Below are 21,633 nucleotides of genomic sequence, written 5' to 3' on the forward strand. Positions count from 1 at the left end.
ATTGGTGATTGATTGAGAGAAAAGGTTGTCTTGAAAGGATGGATGGATGGATGGATTCCATGGCTACAATTCAAAGCATGTTGTTGACCAATCGGGGATGACAGCATGTGTAGCGGAGTAGCTTAGGCTCCAACATATCGGTCAATGTTTGATTCGATTGGTCCGGTGTTATGGGTTTGCTTTTAGGACTGTCTTTTCTTTTATTTTATCCCTCTCTATTCAAATTAACTACACATGAGGAATTTGGGAGGTCTTCGGGTTGATCTAAAAAATTAAATCCAACTAAACTCTTATCTCATTATTTTGGATTGTTCGTGACATGATCTTCAGCGAATATTATGGTTTTTATTCGGTAGGATTAATTTTCTTTTTTTTGAATCACAAACCTTGTAATTATATAAGTTATTAGCATCAAAAAAGAGAAAAAGAAAAAGCAATATGTGTTTGAAAGGCTTCATCGATTAACAATTGATACTTGAAATATTATTAGTCAGTGCACAAATGTTTGGCTATCTAAAATTCATTGAAGTGAAATGCGTTCAAGCCTTTCTTTTAACTTAAATTCTTTTTTACTACATTTATCTTTCCGTATCTTATTTGTAATTACAGGTAACAAAAAAATGGGCAGTATAGTTTACTCGAAGCATACGGCGCCGCACTATGTTTCAGATTAGATCCGTGTCTCATCTCTCGTTCCTCCGTCCTCCGTCTTGTATCCATTAGAATGTGCGTAGCGAACGAGACAAAGTGTGTTCTTTTAACCCCTCAGAATGTGCACAGCGTATAAGACAAAAGAGAATGCTAATCGGAGGAAAGGGTAGGGTTGGTGGATCCCATTAGCCCTTCTTTATGTTCTCATGGATCTCTCCTCCGACGGTGGGGTCGTCGTGCAGGAGTATGTCCTTTTAATGGGAACACTCCCAAGGCAATAATGAATGCCATGATAACAAGCTCTTTGTCCCCGTGGGTACTGTTTTTTTTTCTGGACCTGCCATCGAAATGGCGTTCACGCAAAAGGTACGAATACGAAACAGGACGACGATATTTAAGAGGAAGTCACTCACAACCACCACATGGATGCCGTCGGTTCTCCAAAATATTAGTGTACGTAAGGAAAAGGGAAGAGTGAAAAGTGAAGTCTAAAGAGAAGAGAAGAGAAGAAAAGAAAAGGCTCCAAAGGATTCCTATAGAAAAGTGATGATACTAATATTACCATATTTAGTTAGTTAGTTCCGCGTTGGTCGAGTGTATGAAGATCACATAGTATTATGATCATATCATTCGACATATTGCCACATTTAGTTTTACATTAATTCAGTTGAAAAGTCAAAACCTCATAAAGATCTGAGGCCAAGCTAGAGTACTATTATGATCGGATCCCTCATCCTAATATCCATAAAGAAAATTAAATCCATTTGATTCAAGTTGGGGTTAAAAGCTATTATACCCAATTAGACCCACAAGGGGTAGAGTTATTCACATGGGCTCGACTTGTGAGCCCAAATAAAATCATATTATCGGCTGCCGAGTCAAACCAGTGATGAGTTCACCAGAAAAAAAGAATATATATATATATATATATATATATATATATATATATATATATATATACATAGAGTTGTTGCTTTAAGTAACACAACTAAATTTGTTTCTTGAAACGAAAAAAGAGAAAAAAAAGTAGGCAAAAGTCTTAGCTTTACTGAATAGTTTTGACCCCAATGAAGCAAATCTCAGATAAAGCATGAAAAAGATGGTATCAGCTAAGCATTGATATATTAATTCATTCTCATCAATATATCCCCCAAACAATATGAACAAAAATTGAAGAAAGCGGAGTTAATTGTGGCCAAGCATTTTTTTTTTCTGCATCAATATTCCGCATATATTATGATATTAGCACAGAATAAAGGAAGAGGCATCTTACTCAATCATGCACATGGGTTCACTAAACACCGCTCATCTTTCTAGTTTGCTCAGCAAAGCTTCCATTGGTGGCAACTCCTTCACAATCTCTTGCCAATCCGGCATGCCCTGGGTATGAAAAATACAGTAAGGTGGTAGAAGAATACTCCAAGAGTATTAACTTGCTCTTTATACAGGTTTCAAAAATTTTACTGTCATGTTGTTGTCGGTTCACAGAGATACGCATTCATCTTCCCTAGTTTAGCTAATTCAGCAGCGATGAACTACTTTCCAGTCGTCAAAAAGGATGAACTTTATGACTGGATCGAGCAAAAAATTCCAGTTTTGCTAAAGAAACTATACCTTCCCTGACTTTCGAACACGTCCATCTAGACGCAGAATTATGAAAACGTCATCACCAGGATCAAGGACTCCTTCGGACTTTTGCTGATCATGTATCCATCTGAACATCACACACATGATTAAAGCTATACTTTGGGCAAATTTTAAAAGAACCAAGAAATGGACTACTACATGTTTTCTTATACTTTTACTACAAAAACAACAAGAAAATGCATCCAGCACAAGACAACTTCAGCTAATTCTTTCAGACGACTTCAGCTAACAAAATCCCAAGTTTGAACAAGTGAAGGGCTAGGTCAATTTGAGACTGAGAAAGAATTATGTTTGTCTAATTTTGTGAATTTTAGCTGGTTTTCGCCATTGCTTTAGTTGTAAATTATAATTTTCGTAATAATAGCACTTTTGTGTTGGTTTAGCAAGAGCTCAGATGGTTTGACTTTATACTGTGATGATCCAAAGACATGATAGGGGTAAAATAGCACTGAAAAATTATCTTAAAGAGAATTATCTGGCTAAAGATTTAAATTCTGTACACATTGCACAGGTGAAAGATCTCTCGCTTAATTTCCAATATTTTTTTCTTCAAATCTCATCAAGTTTGTTCTCTATCTCTCTTAATTATCTATCACATACAACAGTTGCTGAGTTGAATGCTGAAATGCAAAGGAATAATCAGATCGCATTCCTTTATCTCCTTCAGCCACTACTGAGCTTACCAAGGAATATTCATATTATATTCAAATTCATTAGTGCAAAATTCATATACGTTGAGGTCTGCAAAAAGCCATCAGAGAGGTCTGGACCCATGAAAAAATGATTATGAGTGTTGAGGATGTATTTATTATATGAATTAAATCCAATGCATCAAGCAAAACATGTAGGAGGTAGCTAAATAATGTTTGGGTTTGAAAATATATAGATGAGCAATTTGTATATTAGATAGTTATGAGAACATGTGGCTAGGATCAAGTACAAGTAACTGTCGCTAAAATTTTGAAAATTATATTTTAAATATGTAAACCAACTTGAAAGAATACATTAAGAGTCAATTTCACTTACCTTTCCCATTCATAAGGAGATACTATCTCAGCCTTGAAGCGCACCTCAGCTTTCAATCGTGACTTTGCAGTTATAGATTGAGTTCGTTGTTCAAAATCATCCTACCAAAATGCAATTGTATTTTACGGCAATAACATCAATGATGCTAGTATAGCTAAACATATATAGTCTGAACAGTACAAGTTACTATATTTAGCATATACCCTAAACATACACATTTGCAAACGTATAGGAGGAAAAAAGTTGAGAGATTATCAGGAAGACAACACAAAGAACATGGTTCAACATGAGAATACCCGAGCATCTTCTGTTGATTAATTTTCATGGTATGACATGAGAATACCTTAGGTGACTAGTAGATAGACTCACATCTACATTCCTACTACATCTGTGATCAAGCTAACAACTAACAATTTACATTAGCTAGATTCTTTACCCAAATTTGGAAGTATGATGACCCGATGATCCCATAAAGAGAGTTGGCCTGTTGGATCAGCAAGATGGGGACATCTTTGGGCAGACTAACATCAGAACCCTAAAGGTGAATTTTGGATCGGGCCAGATTCATTGACATCAAGCTTTTGACTAGTGAAGACTGTATGTCCCAGTAGTCCCACATCACTATGGACTAGGTTATTATATGTTTAGGGATAGATGACTTTAAAACTAACAACTACGACTCAAGGATTTTGGCTCACATGGTTCTAATGCTGTTACATCGTAGTTATTAGGTTAGTCTATCGGGCTAGAACATGATGATTGATCTTAAAGTAACTTCAGGTTTCTCTGGGTGGGCTGACACATGACAAGATGTGGGTTACTTTATGTAGACTGAAATGTAAATTTCTTTGGGTTAGACTACCATTAGAATCTCAGATGTTTTGGACTCTTGACAAGGATGTCAAACATTTAATTGGGGAAGATTTTAAGACCACAATATTTCCACATAGACAATTGAAGTTGAATAAAATTAGTACTGTTAGTAGTTGAACTTGAGCATTTTGGACCACATGGATGTATACCCATTATATTTGAGCTACAAATTCAATAAGTCTACTGGGCCAGGATGTCAAAATTCCTGTTCTTTGACTCATAAACTAACAAAAATGTAGCAACAATAGCTAAAATTGATTTAAACTCAAAAAAGATTCTGTTATGGTGTAATTTCAACCCCATTTGAACCTAACTCTAGCTGAAGCCAATGCCAAAGAATAAAAGAAAGAGGAACAAGTAGATAGCAAACAAACTCCTAACTGAACAATAATGGACCAGTTCCCATGGCCTATGATGAGTTCCCAGAGAAAGTAAATTGGTGCTTTGATACTTGAAAACTACTTCAGGTGTAATTGCATAGGTATATATAAGTGCAGAAGACATCCCATAAGAGCAACTCAAAGGTCCATTTTATGCATTTTACTGACCAAGCCACACATTTTTGCATTTAAATAGACAAACAAATAAATCTGACCCCAATTGAAGGAAGAGATGAAGCAGATTTTGCAGGAACACCAAAGCCCTTTTTCTCAACGGAAGCCTTGCTATAATCACCCCAGATAACAGGAATCAGAAGAACACCTCGCTTAAGCAGTTCAGTTCGGAACCTTTCAGCCTTCTCCATTGCTCTTGAAACAGTCTCCTTCTTCCCTGCCAAAATTACCTAAAGTATTGTTCATATAAGACCTCCAAGTTTCTTGTAAAATTTGTAAGTGCAGAAAAATTGAAGAAACAAAAATGGTTTCCAAAACAATAAAAGCTAACTTCATCTCATACAATGTACATACAAAAGAATGCAATTAGTCTCCTGAACAAATGGCATCTAACATAGCAGAAAAGTGACACTAACCGGCCTACAAGTGTCCCGAAGCTGCACAAGTTCAACAATCCGATTAGTTGAAAGACGCACAGGCAATCTTGAGAGAGTTTCATCACGTGATATTTGAGCAAGCTGTTCCTCTTCCTTCTTGTTGTCCCAGATGAACAACACCACAAGAACAACAATGCCTACAGAGTGCTGATTCAAAAGCTTGATCAATTTAAAGAAGTGATTTCCAAATACCAACGAAGTGCACTTTCAAGAATTGATGGCGCCAATTTGATTAAACAAAATTGTCTTCATGGTATATATACTATAATCATTTACCGCCAACGTTGATGGCAGCATTTCCAGCAGTCTCCCAAAGATCAGGAGCCCCATCACCACCATTGATTGCACGTATGAGTCTGGGAACTGTAAAAAACATAGAAATCCCAGCTGCAGCAGAAAAAGCCACATAAAAGAATCTTCTCACGCCACGAAATGGTGCTTGAACTTCACTAATGAGTTTGAGATCTCTTCGAAATCCATATCCTATGTCTTCACCTCCCAGCCTGGCCTACAAAAGCATGAGAGGAAAAAAAAATTGTTTCCATAGCATGGAAAAATAGCCTGAATCAAAATAAGAACTTAGGTACCCATGAAAATGCAAACTGAACAGATGGACAACCTCTTCTTGCAGTTGTTTAAATTCTGGTAAAGCTCTGAATGAGGCTAAGTCAGGATCATTCAGAATAGTGCTGAATTTGAGATTGTAATCTCGCAAAGCAGCTCGCAAACATTCTGCTGCTTGCTTTCCTTCACCTCTAAAACAAGAACAAAATTAAACAAAAATCACCTAAGAAAAAGAAAAAAACCCACAAAGAAAGCAAGAAAATGGAAAAAAGAGATGCAAGGGGAAGAATGCTAGCATACAATAGATCCTATTTCTTCCAAATGATGACAGGCATTTTACTACCCAGAAAAAAAATCAAACAAGGAAACTAAAATTATGGAGAAATAGTAAATTAGATGCCTGCATTGTATCTCAAAACCATAAAAGATTTCTCTAGGCCGTCTAACATATCAAATAAAATGCTAGACATTAATTACATCATTTCAAAATTTCAGGACTTACTAAAACAGAAGAACACAGCTTAAAATCATCCAGCAGAAAACTGGACAGCAAACACTTAGCAAAAGAAGTTGGTTCTTGGTGCCTGAATTGCTAAGCACAAATCAAGCATCCAGTGTCCTATTTATCAACCTCATTAATACTTATTGCAACAGAATAGAAAAAGCGCCAATAGAGTTAATTATCCCTTGTGCACCTCTCACCTAGACAAATCCATCATTTCATGAACTCACTGTTTTGACAGTCAAATATTAAATAAAATACCAACTTGATTTCACACTCAAGGACAACTCTAGATGAATCTTGAAAGCTACAACCTCCGCCGTCCTCAATTCCATAGTTATTTTGTACAATTTATTTTAAATACCCCACTGAACTATAACAATCAAACTGGAACCAGAAGAAGTTTTTAGTTCAGCCTCATCTTAATTGGGATTCTGTAGTCCTGCTAATTAGCTCCTTTACTATTATGATGATGTATAAGGCTGACATCATTGTAATATACCAATGTGACATATCAAATGATACAAATGATGGAATGCAGGATTTATAAAAAAGTTCGAAAAGATTGTATCACCGAAATATTAAACCTTTCCAATAAATTATAGCACTATTGTTTAACATTTAAAAAAAATCTTGTGAGTGCATTACCATGTCATTTTTTCTCTCAAGCATTAGGTTATAATAGGAGAAAGTAACAAATTTCTTAACTGACATATAGTTTATCCATTGAAGAGCTTTTGAAAAGACAACAGATTGACTTCCCAAATTTCAAGATTTACCCCTCAATAGGATCCCTACTTATCGCAAAAAATGAGCAAATAGTATTAATTAATTACTTGCCCTGAAAATTTTTCCAACCATGAGGGCTTAATCCCTAGAAGATAAGGAAACTCCATATCTACATGCAGCACCAAAGTCACAATTATATTTGATTTCCATGTATCTAAACATTCTAGCAGAGGATAGAGATTTTTTACTTGTATGCATGGCAGCAAGCTTTGTTGTACAGTGCTGCTTGAGCTTCCATAGGATTTGGATTTAAAGAAAGGGCATTCTCAAACTGCACAAGAGCTTCTTTCACCTATCACATTTTCAGTCATGCACACGGAAATGTGAGATAAAGACGTAAGAATATGATGAAATGATGAAAAGAAAAGAAGGTATAACAAACAGTAGACTTTAAGCCAGATTCCTTATTACAGCAATGATGAAAAGAAAAGAAGGTAAGATTATTATGGAACAAGCACATAGATACAATTTGAAAGAAAAGCATTTGAATCAAGGAGTAGCACAATATAGCATATAAATGTTCCTCCTAGGTAACTTGTCTTGTCCTCTCTTTCCTGACATAAATTAATGCATCTTGAGACTGTAACATTTTCAGTAGAAACCCATCCTCTTCTTTTTATGTGATAGAATTTTGCAAGGGCATTATTGGCCTCAAAAGACAACCATAGGGCATATGTTTAAGATCAGTACACATGGCCCTTGTCATGATGTTTTGATGAAGAGACCAAGCCTCCAGATGAACTATGTACAATCAAAGTATGGTGTTCAGTTCAAGGAATTATGCTGCCACAGATTTTCTCTTTTATTTCTGCCTTTCCATACATATTTCGGAGCTTTCAGTACACTTTTCTAGTAGCACTGTTTTCGGTCCCCTTCCCTTATTTCCATGTTGACAACTCTTTCCTCGTCGCTTCTCTCTTAACTTCAAATTGGTCTCCTCCACCATCCCTTTTCAAGTATTGAAATTGTCTACAACTCGATGCAACTGTTTTTAGGATTTTCTGGTTTTCGATCATTTTTCATTCCAAACGAAAGAAGTCTTTCCTTCCTCTGTTGATCACACAATACGATTAATCCCTTCAACATAGTTAGCCTATTTCAGCAACATGATTGTCGTATTGGTTCATCATTTCCGTACCCTCAGCAACAAGCACAATCTCCTTGCTAAATAGATGGCAATCTTTGGGTTGCTAGAAACAGTATCTGAAAACTTCGTGTTTTTGTTTGCTTTATGTTGCAAATTCATGTAATAGATCTCTTTGCAACAGTCACACGATCGTACTAATCCATTGTGCACACTATGGTCCATCATGAATTTGACAAGGAAACAACAGGAATCTTTAACAGTGCACCAGGACTAACCAGTACCATACATGATGGATCAATTCAGTTGCTTGCTGTATATAGTGCGCCATGAAATGAGTCTAATTAGTACTAGTAAGTGACATGCATCAATAGGAAGGTCACTCATTTGCATTAGAGGGAAGGTGAAGAACTGACAGGTCGACAGACTGAGTTCTTGAAACCGAAAGAAAGATTCAGATGCATCGATGCAAATATCATCCTTTTGTGATTTCTTGACACTAAGACAAAGATTTAGGAAAGCAAGATCCCCAGTTGCTACTTTTATAACACAAGAAGCGCCGAGGGATTTGGCAATGAGAGACGCACCCGTCCCTTGGAGAAGAAAGAAAGGCCGAGGTTGACACACGCCTCCGCCGTCTGCGTCGCGGTCTCCGGAGAGGGAGGAGACGGGGTGGAGGAGGAGGAGGAGGAAGAGGCGACCGGGAGGAGACGAGCCCGTCGGGATCTGAGAGGGGTTTTGGGCGCAGACCAGGTGTTGGACTTCGGGCAGCAGACGAGGTGCTGTTGGAGAGCGAGAGACGCCATGGCCATCGCAGCCACGAAAGAGGGAGAAGTAACGCGGAGGAAAAGGCGACGGCACGCGCTCACATTTTTCGCTTCCGTTATCCGCTCGAATGGCACGGAAGCAGCACATCGCGACCACCATTTCTTTAGTCGGGTCGGGTCCGACCCATTCCGTTCCCGTGGATCTATACATACAAGGCCCACGGATATATGTTTGAGAAATACTTTAAAGATCAATTTTATAGTAGACAAAATATTATTGACTTAAGGTTGTAGTTGATAATTTTAGAATAAGGTAATTATTGATTTAAGAGTTCATTTAGAGATATGGACATGTTTTTTATAATTGTTATTGTTATATATGTATGTTATAGATGTTGAATCTTGTATTTTGATGATGAAATAAATTGATAATTGTGTTTATGTTTTAATCTGCGTTTTGAGTGAGGTAGGATGCTTCGATCATGATGAGACAATTAAAGCAGAAAAAATCATATTGGGCCGGAGGAACATGTTAGAAGACTGGATGTTGGGCTGGTGGATTGGTCGACGTATCGACAGAAGGCTTTGGGCCGTGGATTCAGACATTGGGCCAATAAGAGCATATGTTACGCTAAGGATATCGAAGCTGCGGAGTCAACTGGCCGATTGGACAATAGGTCGCAGGAGAGGACGATGCGCCGAATAATCATACTAAGCGTCGAGGGACCAATGACATGCCGGACAACTTGATTAATGCATAGTATTAATTATCTAGATCGAAGTTTGTTTTACATGTGTAGGATTAACTACGATGGAAGTAAGATATGCAGCATGAGTTGCGTCGGAGTCAAGACCATGATCATGTTGGGGGTTCGAGAGTTCGATGGAAGTCCGGACGGTCGTCGGAGGTTCTGCGGGAACAAATCCGAGAAGTCCAGGAGCTTGCCAAAGAAGCTCGTCGGAACTCACCAAGTAGATTGTCGCAAGTCCAGGAGTTTGCCGGAAGTCCGCTGAAGCATCGCCAAGGGTGCAAGTTTTACTTCGAAATCGGATTTCAACGTACGAACGCAGTTTTAATCGTCGAAAGTTTTCCGCTGCACTAATTCACCCCCCCCCCCCCTCTTAGTGCTCTTGATCCTAACAATTAGTATCAGAGCCATAGTTTTCTAATTTGGTTTAACACCCAAATAGAAATAGCTCATTTCGGCTTTCAAGAGGATTAATCTCTCATTCGTCCTCCCTTTTTCAATGGGACGGACTACACTTATTGGATAACTCGATTGAGAGTTTTCTTACTTTCTTTAGATTTGAACTTATGGCATATAGTCGAAAACGGATTTGAAATGTCTTCTCTTCCAATGAGCCATTGGAATGATTTGGAGAAGAAGACGTTTTCTTTAAATGCTAGAGCTATGAATGGTCTATTTTGTGCTTTAGACAAAAACGAGTTTAATCGGGTTTCTATGTGCGAAACGACTTTCGACATTTGGCATGTTCTTAAAACCACTCACCAAGGCACAAGTAGACTAAAAGATTCGAAAATCAACTTTTTATTGCACGATTTTGAACCGTTTCATATGAAATCAAGCGAAACTATTGGAGATATATACACCCGTTTTACGGATGTCATCAATGATCTAAAAGTACTTGGTAGAAGTTTTTCAGATTTTGAACTTGTAAACAAGATTTTGCGTTCTCTTTCTAAAAATTAGAATTCAAAAGTAACTACGATACAAGAAGCTAAAAACCTAAACAACTTATCACTTGAAGAATTAATTGGTTCGTTGATGACATATGAAATGGTGCACAATACACATGATGAACATGATGAATAAAATAACCTTCCAAAGAACAGGAAAGATTTGGGACATAGAACATTTGAAAACCACTCGAGCATAAGTTCGAGTGATGGTGAACTTAAATTACAAATGAAACAAAAATTAAAAAGAAAAAAGAATGGAACTACTTATTTTGAACGCAAGAAGAAGAATAAAAATTGAGATGAATCAAGCTCCTCCGAAGACGAGGAGAAAATCAAGAAAGACGAGATGGCAAACTACGCTTTAACCGATGAGATTATCGAAATCCCCCTAATTTATTTTGAAATAACATAATGCTTTCCATGATGCATTTTCTTTCTTATTTTGTTTAGAAAATTGTTTTTAATAATTGCATGTGAAAAAAAATTAAAAATGTAAAAATTATGATCATGCTAGTAGTTTTGAAAATAATCATGAAAAATACATATTTTATAATAAGCAAATAAAATGATTTTGAGTGAAAATATGAAATCATGCTATATGTGGTTAAGAAGTAATAATGTGTATCATGTTGATTTCCATTGTTATTTCTCGATTTTGATTAAATAAAATCATGTTTGATTCGAAGAAATACATAATGATGTAATATTAAATATTTTGATACCATGATTGATAATTTTATGTATGAGATTTTAAGTTATACATGATGATAAGCATGTGTTATTTTCATGAGTATATTTGAAAAACATATGACAAAAATGTATCCGAATGCATGAACTTATTAAAATCATTTTTCGAACATTCTTAATTCATTCATTTAATTACTATAATGAGAACTTTACACTATTACATGCCTTAATAACATGTTGGAAATTATGTATTTTGGATATAAAAATTTTCATGATCATGAGCATGTTTTATCTTCATGATTGTATTTAAAAATCTATAGCAAAACCATGTCCGAATACATGAAAGTGTTAAATTTCATTTTCGGATTTTCTTGATCCTAATAATTCATTTTTTAAAATCTATTGATCTTGATGGTTTTATGATGAAATTCATTTTTCGATCCTAAACGTTGATGCATGTTTTTATTTAACATAAATGAAAAAGCATGCTAACATGAAATCAATAACTTAAAATGAAATACATAAAAAAGAAAAAATATATTATCAATAAAATCATGAATCTACTTATGTTATGAAATTTGTGAACCATAAAAATGATTTTGATAATTTGAATTTGAGATGAGTTTTATCAAAATCATGATCTTGATTTCTTGGAATAATATGAGATTTCCTTTGATAATCATTTTGATTATTTAAAAGGAGATTTATCGAAATGATTCATGGAATTTTGGATTCATGACTTGATCCTTCATTTGTTTATGAGATGGTTGAAATCTTTGTACCTTTGAATTCTTCACTTCTCCTTTTGATTTTTGAATTTATGTATGTTATATGTTGTAGATTTGAAACCATGTTTTGATATCATGCATACCCAAGAAATATTGATTTGATAAATTGAATGAATTGAAAATGAATGATGATTTTTCTCTTGAATATAACTTGTGATTTTTTTTATGAATCGTCATTTTGATTTCTCGACATTCGGATTTTATTATGAATCAAAATTTCTCATTAATCAATCTCCTATGATTCTACTTGATATTTTCTTAAGAGGAGATTTTCTAAATGAATCATGATTTTTCCTTGTAAGTTTTTAGATTTATTACTTGAATTTCTTTTAAAACAAGATCTCTTCTTTGTACTCCTATGATTTTTCTTGATATTTTATTTAAAAAAGATATTTTCTATATGAATCATGTCTTTTGGTATTCAAATGATTTTATCCTTCATGACATGATTTCTTTGTATTTATGGCTTGCATGACTTGAAATGTTTTGGAATGATGCATGCAACACTATGATTTTTCCCTTAGATAAAAAAGCATGCAACACTTTGATTTTTTTTGAAATAATATGAAAATCAATTATTATCATTTTATGATAGAATGATGATTTGGAATCATGCATGTAATGATAATGTTATATTTTATATACATGATGATTTGGCATTATGCATGCAATACTTTAACTTATGATAATGATGCATATAATGATGAAATATTCCTGATAAAATAATTATTTTAACATTGATGACTTGAATTTTCATCAATACTATTTACCTTTGTCATGATTTAGATATTGACGTAAAGGGTCTTCCCTTATTTTTGCCAATGACAAAGGGGGAGAAAGAGTTGCTAATATGCACATCTCAAAATAAAAGATGCTAGCTTGCACAATACAAGAAGAAAGTAAAAATAGCTAACTTGCGTATTGCAAAGAAAGCAAAAATCGCACTTCTCAAAAGAGAAGAAAGAACTTGCTATATTGAACATCACCAAAATTGCTATCTTGCATGTCTCAAGAAGCAAAATATGCCAAACTTGCACACCTAGCAAAATGTACAAACTTGCATATTTCAAGATGCAAGAGTTGCTTTCTTGAACTTCTCTAATTTGCTAGCTTGCATGATGTACAACATATTATCTTGCTACCTTGCATATCTACAACTTGATAGCTTGAATGTTTTAAGCATGATGTAGCACTTGGTAAATTTTCAAGCTTACAAATTATATGATGATAAAATTTGATATTATGTTTTTCATGCAATGATTTGAATCTATATATCCAAACACTTGGTTGTGATACTTCTCCTTTTTGTTGATGACAAAGGGGGAGAAGTATGTTGATTATATGTCATGATTTTATCATGACATATTGCTTGGATTTTTTAATCTAAGAGTTTATATCAATAAGCCATATTGATAGGGGGAGTTTGTTTAAATTCCGAGAGTTAAGTTTAATTCCCTCATCAATTGGTTATCATCATAAAAAAGGGAGAGATTGTTGAATCTCGTATTTTGATGATGAAACCAATTAATAATTATATTTATGTTTTAATCTATATTTTAAGTGACGTAGGATGCTTTGATCAGGATGAGACAATTAAAGTAGGAAAAATCATGTTAGGCCGGAGGAACATGTCAGAAGATTGGATATCGGGCTAGTGGATCGGTCGACGTATCGACAGAAGGCTTCGGGCATCGGGCCAAGAAGAGTGGACATTGCGCCAAGGATATCGGAGCTGCGGAGTCAACTAGTCGATTGGGCAATAGGCCGTAGGAGAGGACGATGCGTCGAAAAATCAGACAAAGCATCGAGGGATCAATGACATGCTGGACAACTTGATTAATGCTTAGTATTAATTGTCTAGATCGAAGTTTGTTTTACATGTGTAGGATTAACTACGATGGAAGTAAGACATGCAGTAGGAGTTGCATCGGAGTCAAGACCATGATCATGTTAGGGGTTCGAGAGTTCGACGGAACTCCGGACAATCGTCGGAGGTTCTACGGGAACAAATCTGAGAAGTCCAGGAGATTGCCAAAGAAGCTCGTCGGAACTCGCCAAGTAGATTGTCGCAAGTCCAGGAGTTTGCCGGAAGTCCACCGGAGCATCGCCAAGGGTTCATCGGATGTTCGCCGAAAGAAGCAATTGACGTACCGGAGCAAGTTGCAGTATTAATGTCTTAAATATCGTAGTTAGCATGCAGATTAAGTTAGGAATAGGAGGTGATCCCATTAACTTAATCTAGGGCAATTGGGTCCTTGACAGACCCAAATTGGGCCGAATGGATCAGCCCATTCGGACCAAGAATTCCTGCCAAGTGGTGGCACCGCCCAGGAGACTTGGTCTCTCAGGAATTCTGGGCAGCAGTACCGCCCCTGTCAGGCGGTGGTACCGTCGGTACCGCCCATACTGAGTGGTAGTACCGTTTAGTGACAGATGACAAGCGGTAGTACTGCCCAGTTATGGCGGTAGTACCGCCAGGACTCCGAAAAACCAGGAAATAACACTTTTCAGCTCCAAATTCAAACCAGTTGGGGCCTATATAAACCCCACCCTTTCCTGCATGAAAGAAAAACCAAAAGCTTGATCTTACTCTGTGATTTTATAGCTCAAAAGTGTTGTAAAGGCCAAAAGTTCTCCTCCCTCTTTTCTTCCAAGTTTTGATCATTCAAGAGATGAGTGAAAATTCTGTAAAGGTTGTCTCCTAAGTCCATCAAAAGGAATAAAACTGTAAAAGGGTGGTTGGCCTTCGCCTATTGAAGGAAGGCCTATAGTAGACGCTGGTGACTTCGTCAGAGGAGGAAGCCGAAAGTGGATGTAGGTCACGTTTGACCGAACCACTCTAAAATTTAGTTTGCATTTCCTTTGTGCTATTTATCTTAACTGTAAATTGTCTTCCTTACTTTACTTCAAATATGTTTCCATAAGCTTTCAAAGTTATTATTTGCACGAAACGACTTTTACGTCGGAATCGGATTTCAACGTACGAACGTAGTTTTAATCATCGAAAAATTTTTGCTGCACTAATTCACCCCCCCCCCCCTCTTAGTGCTCTTGATCATAATAATAGATGTATGTCAAGCACTCATCCCGATAGTTATTGAGTCTCATCTACTGAGAAAAGGCATAATAATTTAGTATTTTATATTTATATTTAAAATATAATATTTATTTAAAATATTAAACTATTTATATGATAAATATGCGACAAAAATGCTGGTGAGAATTGTGTTGAGTGTAAAAAGAAAAAAAATAAAATTAAGATTATGGACTTGATCATCTTGTGACCCTAGGGAGAATTGTTCATTTGGATCCATTAATAATCAATTAGCTTCCATAGTGTGTTAAGGATTATCAAGGTCTACTCCATTGATAGTCTATATTTAGTCTAAACAGAAAATATATCAAACTTTAAAACACAACCCATATTTTTTTAGGAAAAGAAAGTTGCCTAAAATATTTTGGAATATTAGAGTTAAGTGACGAAATGTATGATGATGGCTTTATACAACTTGTTTGACAATATGATATCAGCTTGGTAATCTGATTGATGTTATTGTGAATTATTTCTGTATATTTGGTTTGTGATTATTGAATAAGTGTTTCAATTATGATTTATATGTGGTTGTGATTGTTTCCATTTGTTTTAGTTAGCTTTATTTTCGAAATATGGTGTTTTGGATTGAATCTATGATCTATCCAAATTAATTTTTCTTAAATCTATCCAAAATTTTCTTAATTGTCTTTGAATTTAGGATGACTAATTGTTTAAATAGGATATTTTTTGTTAAATCTATTGTCGAGTGTTACCTGAGTATAACTCAAAATATTTACATCAAACCTATCAAAACTTTTTTATAAATATCTTAATAATTCTAGTATATTTAGTATTATTTTTTTTATAATTTATTTAATTTTAAATCATTAATTATCAAAATATGATATTTATGTTTGGAATCTATAATTGAGTGCAACTCGAGTGTAACATAAGTGTAATATGAGCGTAACTAAAATTTCTTTTACCAAACATATCAAAACTCCTATATAAATATCCTAATATGATTCCAATATCTTTAGTACCATTTTTTTTCTTTTTTTTAATTTTAGGATGATTAATTATCCAAATAGGGACTTATGTTTTAAATTTATGATCGAGTATAGCTCGAGTATAACGTAAGTGTAACTTAAGAAATTTTTACCAAACTTATTCAAACTTCTATATAACTATCATTAAATGATTCTAATATGTTTAGCATCACTTTTCTTAATTTTCTTTTATTTTTAGATGATTTTAGTAATTACAATGTTAAAAAAAGAACTATAGTTCTAGGAGATACTACCGCTTGATTTAAGTAATTACTTATGGTTAGTAGATAGTGGATATAGACCATACTATCGTTTACTTAGTGGTACCATTACCATTAGGCAATATTATATTATGATTGAGTATAACGTAAGTGTAATTTCAAGTTAAATTTAACCAAACTAATTGAAACTTATTTACAACTACTATGACATGATTGTAAGATGATTAAATTATTTTTTATAATTTTAGTTGATCTTAGTGTATTTAATAAAATTTAGCATATGGTGATTAGAATGTTAGATTATAATCATATCCAATTCATAACTCAAGTGTAACTCAAATAAAAAAGATTGTAACTAAATTAAAATCCACTATGAAAATTATAAAAATGATAACATCAATTCAACTAAAACAAAAATACAATAAAGATCATAACATCAATTATAAAATGATAACTTCAAATTTAAAAATTAGCAAAATTTTATATTATTTCATAATGTTACAACATAGTTGGCAAAAAACACTATAGATATACTATAGGCAAAAAATATCACCTTATATTATAGCTAATGTAAATTAAAAAAAACCAAAATTATACCATACAAAAATATTAAAGATAATACCTTATCTTTGTGTTTCGATTCTATCAATATCTTCTTCCTTCTAACCTAATAATATCAAACTAGAAATATATATATAATATATATTTTTATTATTACAATAAAGGATTAAGGTCCATTTTAGCTCATATGATTTTGACCATAGACCACTTAAGTCCTTACGATTTACTCGTGTCTAAAATAAACCTTATATTTTAAAAAATATAGCATATAAGCCCTCCCTCCCTCGTTAAGTTTAAGTTAATAAAAGTTAAAGTTTACTTACGTGGCTTGTTGATTCATAGTAAACTATTAATATAATAACATATGTAATTTTAGTTTAAAAAAGAGTTAAGATCCTTTTTAACCTCTGTGATTTTAGCAATGGACCACTTAAGCCATTATGGTTTATTCATATATAAAATAACTCTTATATTTTTAAAATATAACAGATAAGTCCCTTTCGTCAAGTTTGAGTTAACATATATTAGAGTTTGCTTATGTGACATATTGACTCATAATACATCATTAATATAATGACACATGTAATTTAAGTAAAAAAAAAATTAAGACCACCATCAATGATGGGAGAAGGTGTCGTTGTGGAAGCGACCACCAATAGCAGCACCGAGCCACTACTGCTTAGCAGGGTGTCATATACACGTAGCCTCTCCTATGCTGACGATGAGTTCAAGAGCTTCCAGTCCTGCCTTAGGTGGATATGCATCGACTAGTCCAATGCTAAGCATGCAATAGTCTCCTGACCCCTCTTCCTTCTTCTCAACGTCTTCATCCCTACCACCTCCCACTTCATCCTTTCCTATACCCCCACTTGGCTTCTCCTACCTTTGTCTCTCTGTTTTCATCTGTCGTTTCCTTTTCCTCGACAAGATGGACTTTAACGAGAGAGGCTTATATGCTACGTTTTTGAAAATGTAGGAATTATTTTAGAAACGAGTAAACTATAAGAGCTTATGCAGTCCATGGCCAAAACCACAAGGGTTAAAGTGGACCTTAATCCTACAATGAATGATTCGACAATACACCGAATGATGGGTTGATGCAATTGGCGCTTCAATGACATAATGAAGAACAATGTTATAGCTTCATCGACATTGCAAATATTTCACCAATATAATAGTCGGTCATATATTGATTCAGCGAGGGTATATAAAGCTAAGTGAGGTTATGGCAACGAACCACTAATCACTGAGACTCTATAAGGCTTCGTCAACAATGAATGATGACTAGGCTATAGCTTTATTGGCTTGCTGATCATTTAGGCTCAACAATCGACCACAGAGATGAGTAGCGAGAAGACAGACATCCTATTGGTGGGAAGGCAATGGTAACCTCCTACCTCATCGACGAAGACCACTCGGATCATCGAGGCGACAAGCACATAATTTGTAAGGTCAAATATATAGTTTATAAATTTAAAAAAAGAGAAACATCTAAATCCTTGAAAAATATGCATCCTTTCATGTATTGTCACATAAAATAATACATATTTTTATATGACTAAATCTTATATTTTTAAATTTTATTCTACTAATTTGGTAAGATATTATATATTTTTTAGTTCTTGATTTTTATCATGCTGTCCAGTATATTATCTCACCCTATTATAAAAAATTAGCTCATTTGATACGAAGTAGCCTTAAGTGTTTAACAAATGGTATCATCTATAACATTTATAGATAATATCCACAGGGTTTCTCTTGATGGTTTTAGGATTCCAAAGGAGCCCATGACATCCTCCCCTCCCTATAACACCATTTCTCATTTCTCCGCCCAACGTATGCTGTTCTTGGAATGATGCCAAGAAGGTTGACACCACGTAAAGTGTCCTTTAAAGTGCTACCCAACTGTTCATGGAGAGGCGTTCCGAGAAGATGCAGACTAAACAAACTTGGCCGTGCATGGCGGACGCGACATCGAGACGTAAACACCGGGGCTGTCCACAAAAGCACACTCGCATGGCCCCATGCGATGGTGTGGGAAAGCCAAGAGATGTGTGGCGAACGCCACTGGAACCGTCCTCCATGGTCAAGAAACACTGCATGGCCTTAGTTACTGTGACGGAGTGGTTGAGGTCAATGGGAATGTTCTTCTTGCTGGCGATCCCAATCCCCTTCCCTGCTCTACAACAGTTCAGGTGACTGGGCAACCCAAGATGATCATGGTGCATTAAATCTCCATCTACTCTTCATCTTTCCTCAGAATGCCATAACTATTCATCTCAGACACAGAAACAGAACATGAAGAAGACCTGCACTTCATGAGCCTTTCATGCTCCTCTGATGCACCGACACCTGCTGCTTCTCCTTGTCTTTATGATAAGTTTCAGGGCGTGTAAGATGCAACTTTGTATCTACTCACTGAAAGAAAGATAATACTGAGCTACTTCAGGCTTCAATCAAAGAAGAGTCTACATAGTCAACACGAGACCTTTGATGTTTGTCTTAATTGCTCAAAGAATATATCTGACTCATTACATACAAATGCATCGACCTGTATGACATCCTTTCATGCACACAAGCTGAGGCCCCCATGGCGATGTAAGGACAATGGGAGAGGACACTGGAAGTTCTTTTCATAATGGAAGGCCAGGAACAATACATAAACAACAGACAGAGAAGTTAGAGAAGACTGTGTTGCCTGTGTGCAGCTTGTGGACTCACATGTGTATCCAAGGAAACATCAGCTTGGTGAGTGTTGATTGCTGCTGCCATGAACTGAATCAACATCCCATCCCCTAAAACAAATGCAAAGAAACTCAAGAGCAGTTCTCTTCCACCATTCACACAATGTAGAACACAGAACAAAGTCCAAAAGGCTCAGTTCAACTAAGTTGCACTTGCTCAAGTAGTATAAGCTTAGCACTCACACTCCTCACAATACCATAAGTAGTCTTAGAGGAAACTACTTGGAGTTCTACTACGACGCAGTGGAGGTGGGGATCGTGTCCGTCACATGATACTGCAGGCACTGCTGTTCTCGTCGCTGCAGGTGTAGCACGAACATGGCGATGCGGTCGAGTAGATGTAGCTGCTCTGCAGCATTGGCAGCGCCGTGTAGTACGCTCCGCCGTGGCTCATGCTCGGCTGCATCGAGTTGTAGCTTACCAAGTATGATGGCAGCTGAGATGTGGTGTACACCGGAAAATTGAACGTTGGTGGGATTGCAACACCGCCGCTTGCTCCTGCTTTCTTGCTGGCTTCCTGTGGAGCTACTTCGACCTCAGTCGCACTGCCGCCGCCGCCACCACTTGCGCTTCCGCTTTTGTTGTCGTTGTTGCTGTTGCTGTTTTCCTTCTGACCCTTCTTCCCCTTCTTCTTACCACCACCTTCAGTGGCGGCAGACTTGTTGCCCTCATCCTCTTTCTCAGGTGGCGGAGGAGGCTCCTTGCTGCCATTCTTGGAGGCTTCACTCTCTGGTTTATCGGAAACTTGGGTGGAGTCATCTTTGCCATTAGACACTTGACTGTTATCAATGTTCTTTGATGGCTCGATGGGCTTGTTGTTCTTGCTCTTCTTGTTGTTGCTGCCGGCGTTACTGCCGCCACCGCCACCGCCACCGGTTTCCATGGGCTTCGTCTCGGGCCAGAGTTCAGCATGTTTCCCAGCCTTGAGGAGCTTCTTGATGAGGATCTCAGCAGCGACGTTGCCGGTGACCACCACTTTGTGCTGCTGGGGGTCGACAGTCGTCTTGTAAACCCCTGAAGAACCTCAGGAAGATACATAAGTGGCTTTTGATGAGGCAAGCGAGGGAAACAAGGGAGAGAACAAAGAGATGGAGTACTCCAATGTTACCTTCCATGCTTTGTAGGACCTTCTTTACTTTCTTCTTGCATCCTTCACAGTGGATGGAGACCTTCAGAATCAAAGTCTGGAGCATCACCAAAATCCAAAACTTTGCCTTCACTCCACACACACACACACACACACACACACACAACCTTCACAGAAAGAGAGAAAAGCAGGGGACTGGGAATAGAAATGTACCTGATATTTCAGTGTTTCAGAACACTCTTTAGCTTCTGCCATGAGTAAAAGTGGAGTTCCGAAGAAGGGTATCAAGGAAAGCAGAGATGGAAAAGGGAGGAGGGGAGCGCGAGAGTGAGCGTTGCTGCTGTGGAGGTGGTGATCCTGGCTTCTATCATAGAGCTGCCCCCCCATGATAAGTGGGTGCCAACAGCAGTGGACAAGAGATGGTAGGCTTGTAACTATTAATCACTCGTATCATCTTCAGATGATGACAATTACACCCCTGTAAATAAGTGGATGCTAGTCTGGGATTTGAACCTGGGGGAGACACTGATTCCTTTGATCAAACTGGCTCATGAACAGTGCCTCTCATGTTCTGGTAGCCCTCAGAAGTTCCCATATTGTACCCATTTGATCTGTGACAAGGACCGATGGTATTCGGTGGCTGCAGGTTTCATGATAGTGACTTAAATTTTGATCAACCATCTTCCATCGTATGCAACTGCAGTGGTTTGTAAAGGACATGATGATGCTGTCACTCTCACTGCCTCTTCCCTGACAGCATCCTCAGGAGGTGAGGAAGATGAAAAAGGCCGTCTTAGGTTGGGATTGAGCCTGTGACAAGGAATTAGAAGAGGTTTAGGAGAGCTACAAGAGGCCACTAAAAGGAT

The 21,633-nt window shown here is 36.5% G+C and overlaps 2 protein-coding genes across 3 annotated transcripts; both read right to left on the reverse strand.

The window, feature by feature from the left end:
* Positions 1-1,756: 1,756 nt before the first annotated feature.
* Positions 1,757-9,032, reverse strand: LOC135630810 (protein LOW PSII ACCUMULATION 1, chloroplastic-like). Its single transcript, XM_065138033.1, has 9 exons — positions 8,715-9,032; positions 7,232-7,335; positions 5,808-5,943; positions 5,465-5,696; positions 5,168-5,325; positions 4,793-4,981; positions 3,325-3,425; positions 2,266-2,365; positions 1,757-2,031 (listed from the first exon to the last, which is right to left on the reverse strand). Exons 1-9 carry the CDS (start codon positions 8,937-8,939, stop codon positions 1,957-1,959), a joined length of 1,320 nt encoding a protein of 439 aa, XP_064994105.1. The 5' UTR covers positions 8,940-9,032; the 3' UTR covers positions 1,757-1,956.
* A 10,716-nt stretch (positions 9,033-19,748) lies between these two features.
* LOC135630880 (heavy metal-associated isoprenylated plant protein 35-like) lies at positions 19,749-21,176 on the reverse strand. 2 transcript variants are annotated; one of them, XM_065138146.1, is made up of 3 exons: positions 20,981-21,176; positions 20,789-20,849; positions 19,749-20,694 (listed from the first exon to the last, which is right to left on the reverse strand). In XM_065138146.1, the coding sequence occupies exons 1-3, from the start codon at positions 21,152-21,154 to the stop codon at positions 19,946-19,948; spliced, it is 984 nt and encodes a 327-aa protein (XP_064994218.1). In that variant the 5' UTR covers positions 21,155-21,176; the 3' UTR covers positions 19,749-19,945. The 2 variants fall into 2 exon arrangements, with proteins under 2 accessions (XP_064994218.1, XP_064994217.1); XM_065138145.1 differs by having other exon boundaries at positions 20,789-20,864; positions 20,981-21,174.
* Between the last annotated feature and the right edge of the window lie 457 nt (positions 21,177-21,633).

The sequence above is a fragment of the Musa acuminata genome, chromosome BXJ3-2 (genome assembly GCF_036884655.1).
Source record: "Musa acuminata AAA Group cultivar baxijiao chromosome BXJ3-2, Cavendish_Baxijiao_AAA, whole genome shotgun sequence".
Taxonomy (NCBI): domain Eukaryota; kingdom Viridiplantae; phylum Streptophyta; class Magnoliopsida; order Zingiberales; family Musaceae; genus Musa; species Musa acuminata.

Coding starts and splice junctions, on each gene's coding strand:
- LOC135630810 (XM_065138033.1), bottom strand. CDS start 8,939: ATGGCCATGGCGTCTCTCGCTCTCCAACAGCACCTCGTCTGCTGCCCG. Junction 5,697..5,807: donor TTAAACAACTGCAAGAAGAG/GTTGTCCATCTG, acceptor ATGCTTTTGTAG/GCCAGGCTGGGAGGTGAAGA. Junction 4,982..5,167: donor TTCGGGACACTTGTAGGCCG/GTTAGTGTCACT, acceptor ACAATACTTTAG/GTAATTTTGGCAGGGAAGAA.
- LOC135630880 (XM_065138145.1), bottom strand. CDS start 21,154: ATGGGGGGGCAGCTCTATGATAGAAGCCAGGATCACCACCTCCACAGC. Junction 20,865..20,980: donor CTGAAACACTGAAATATCAG/GTACATTTCTAT, acceptor GTGATGCTCCAG/ACTTTGATTCTGAAGGTCTC. Junction 20,695..20,788: donor GGTCCTACAAAGCATGGAAG/GTAACATTGGAG, acceptor GAGGTTCTTCAG/GGGTTTACAAGACGACTGTC.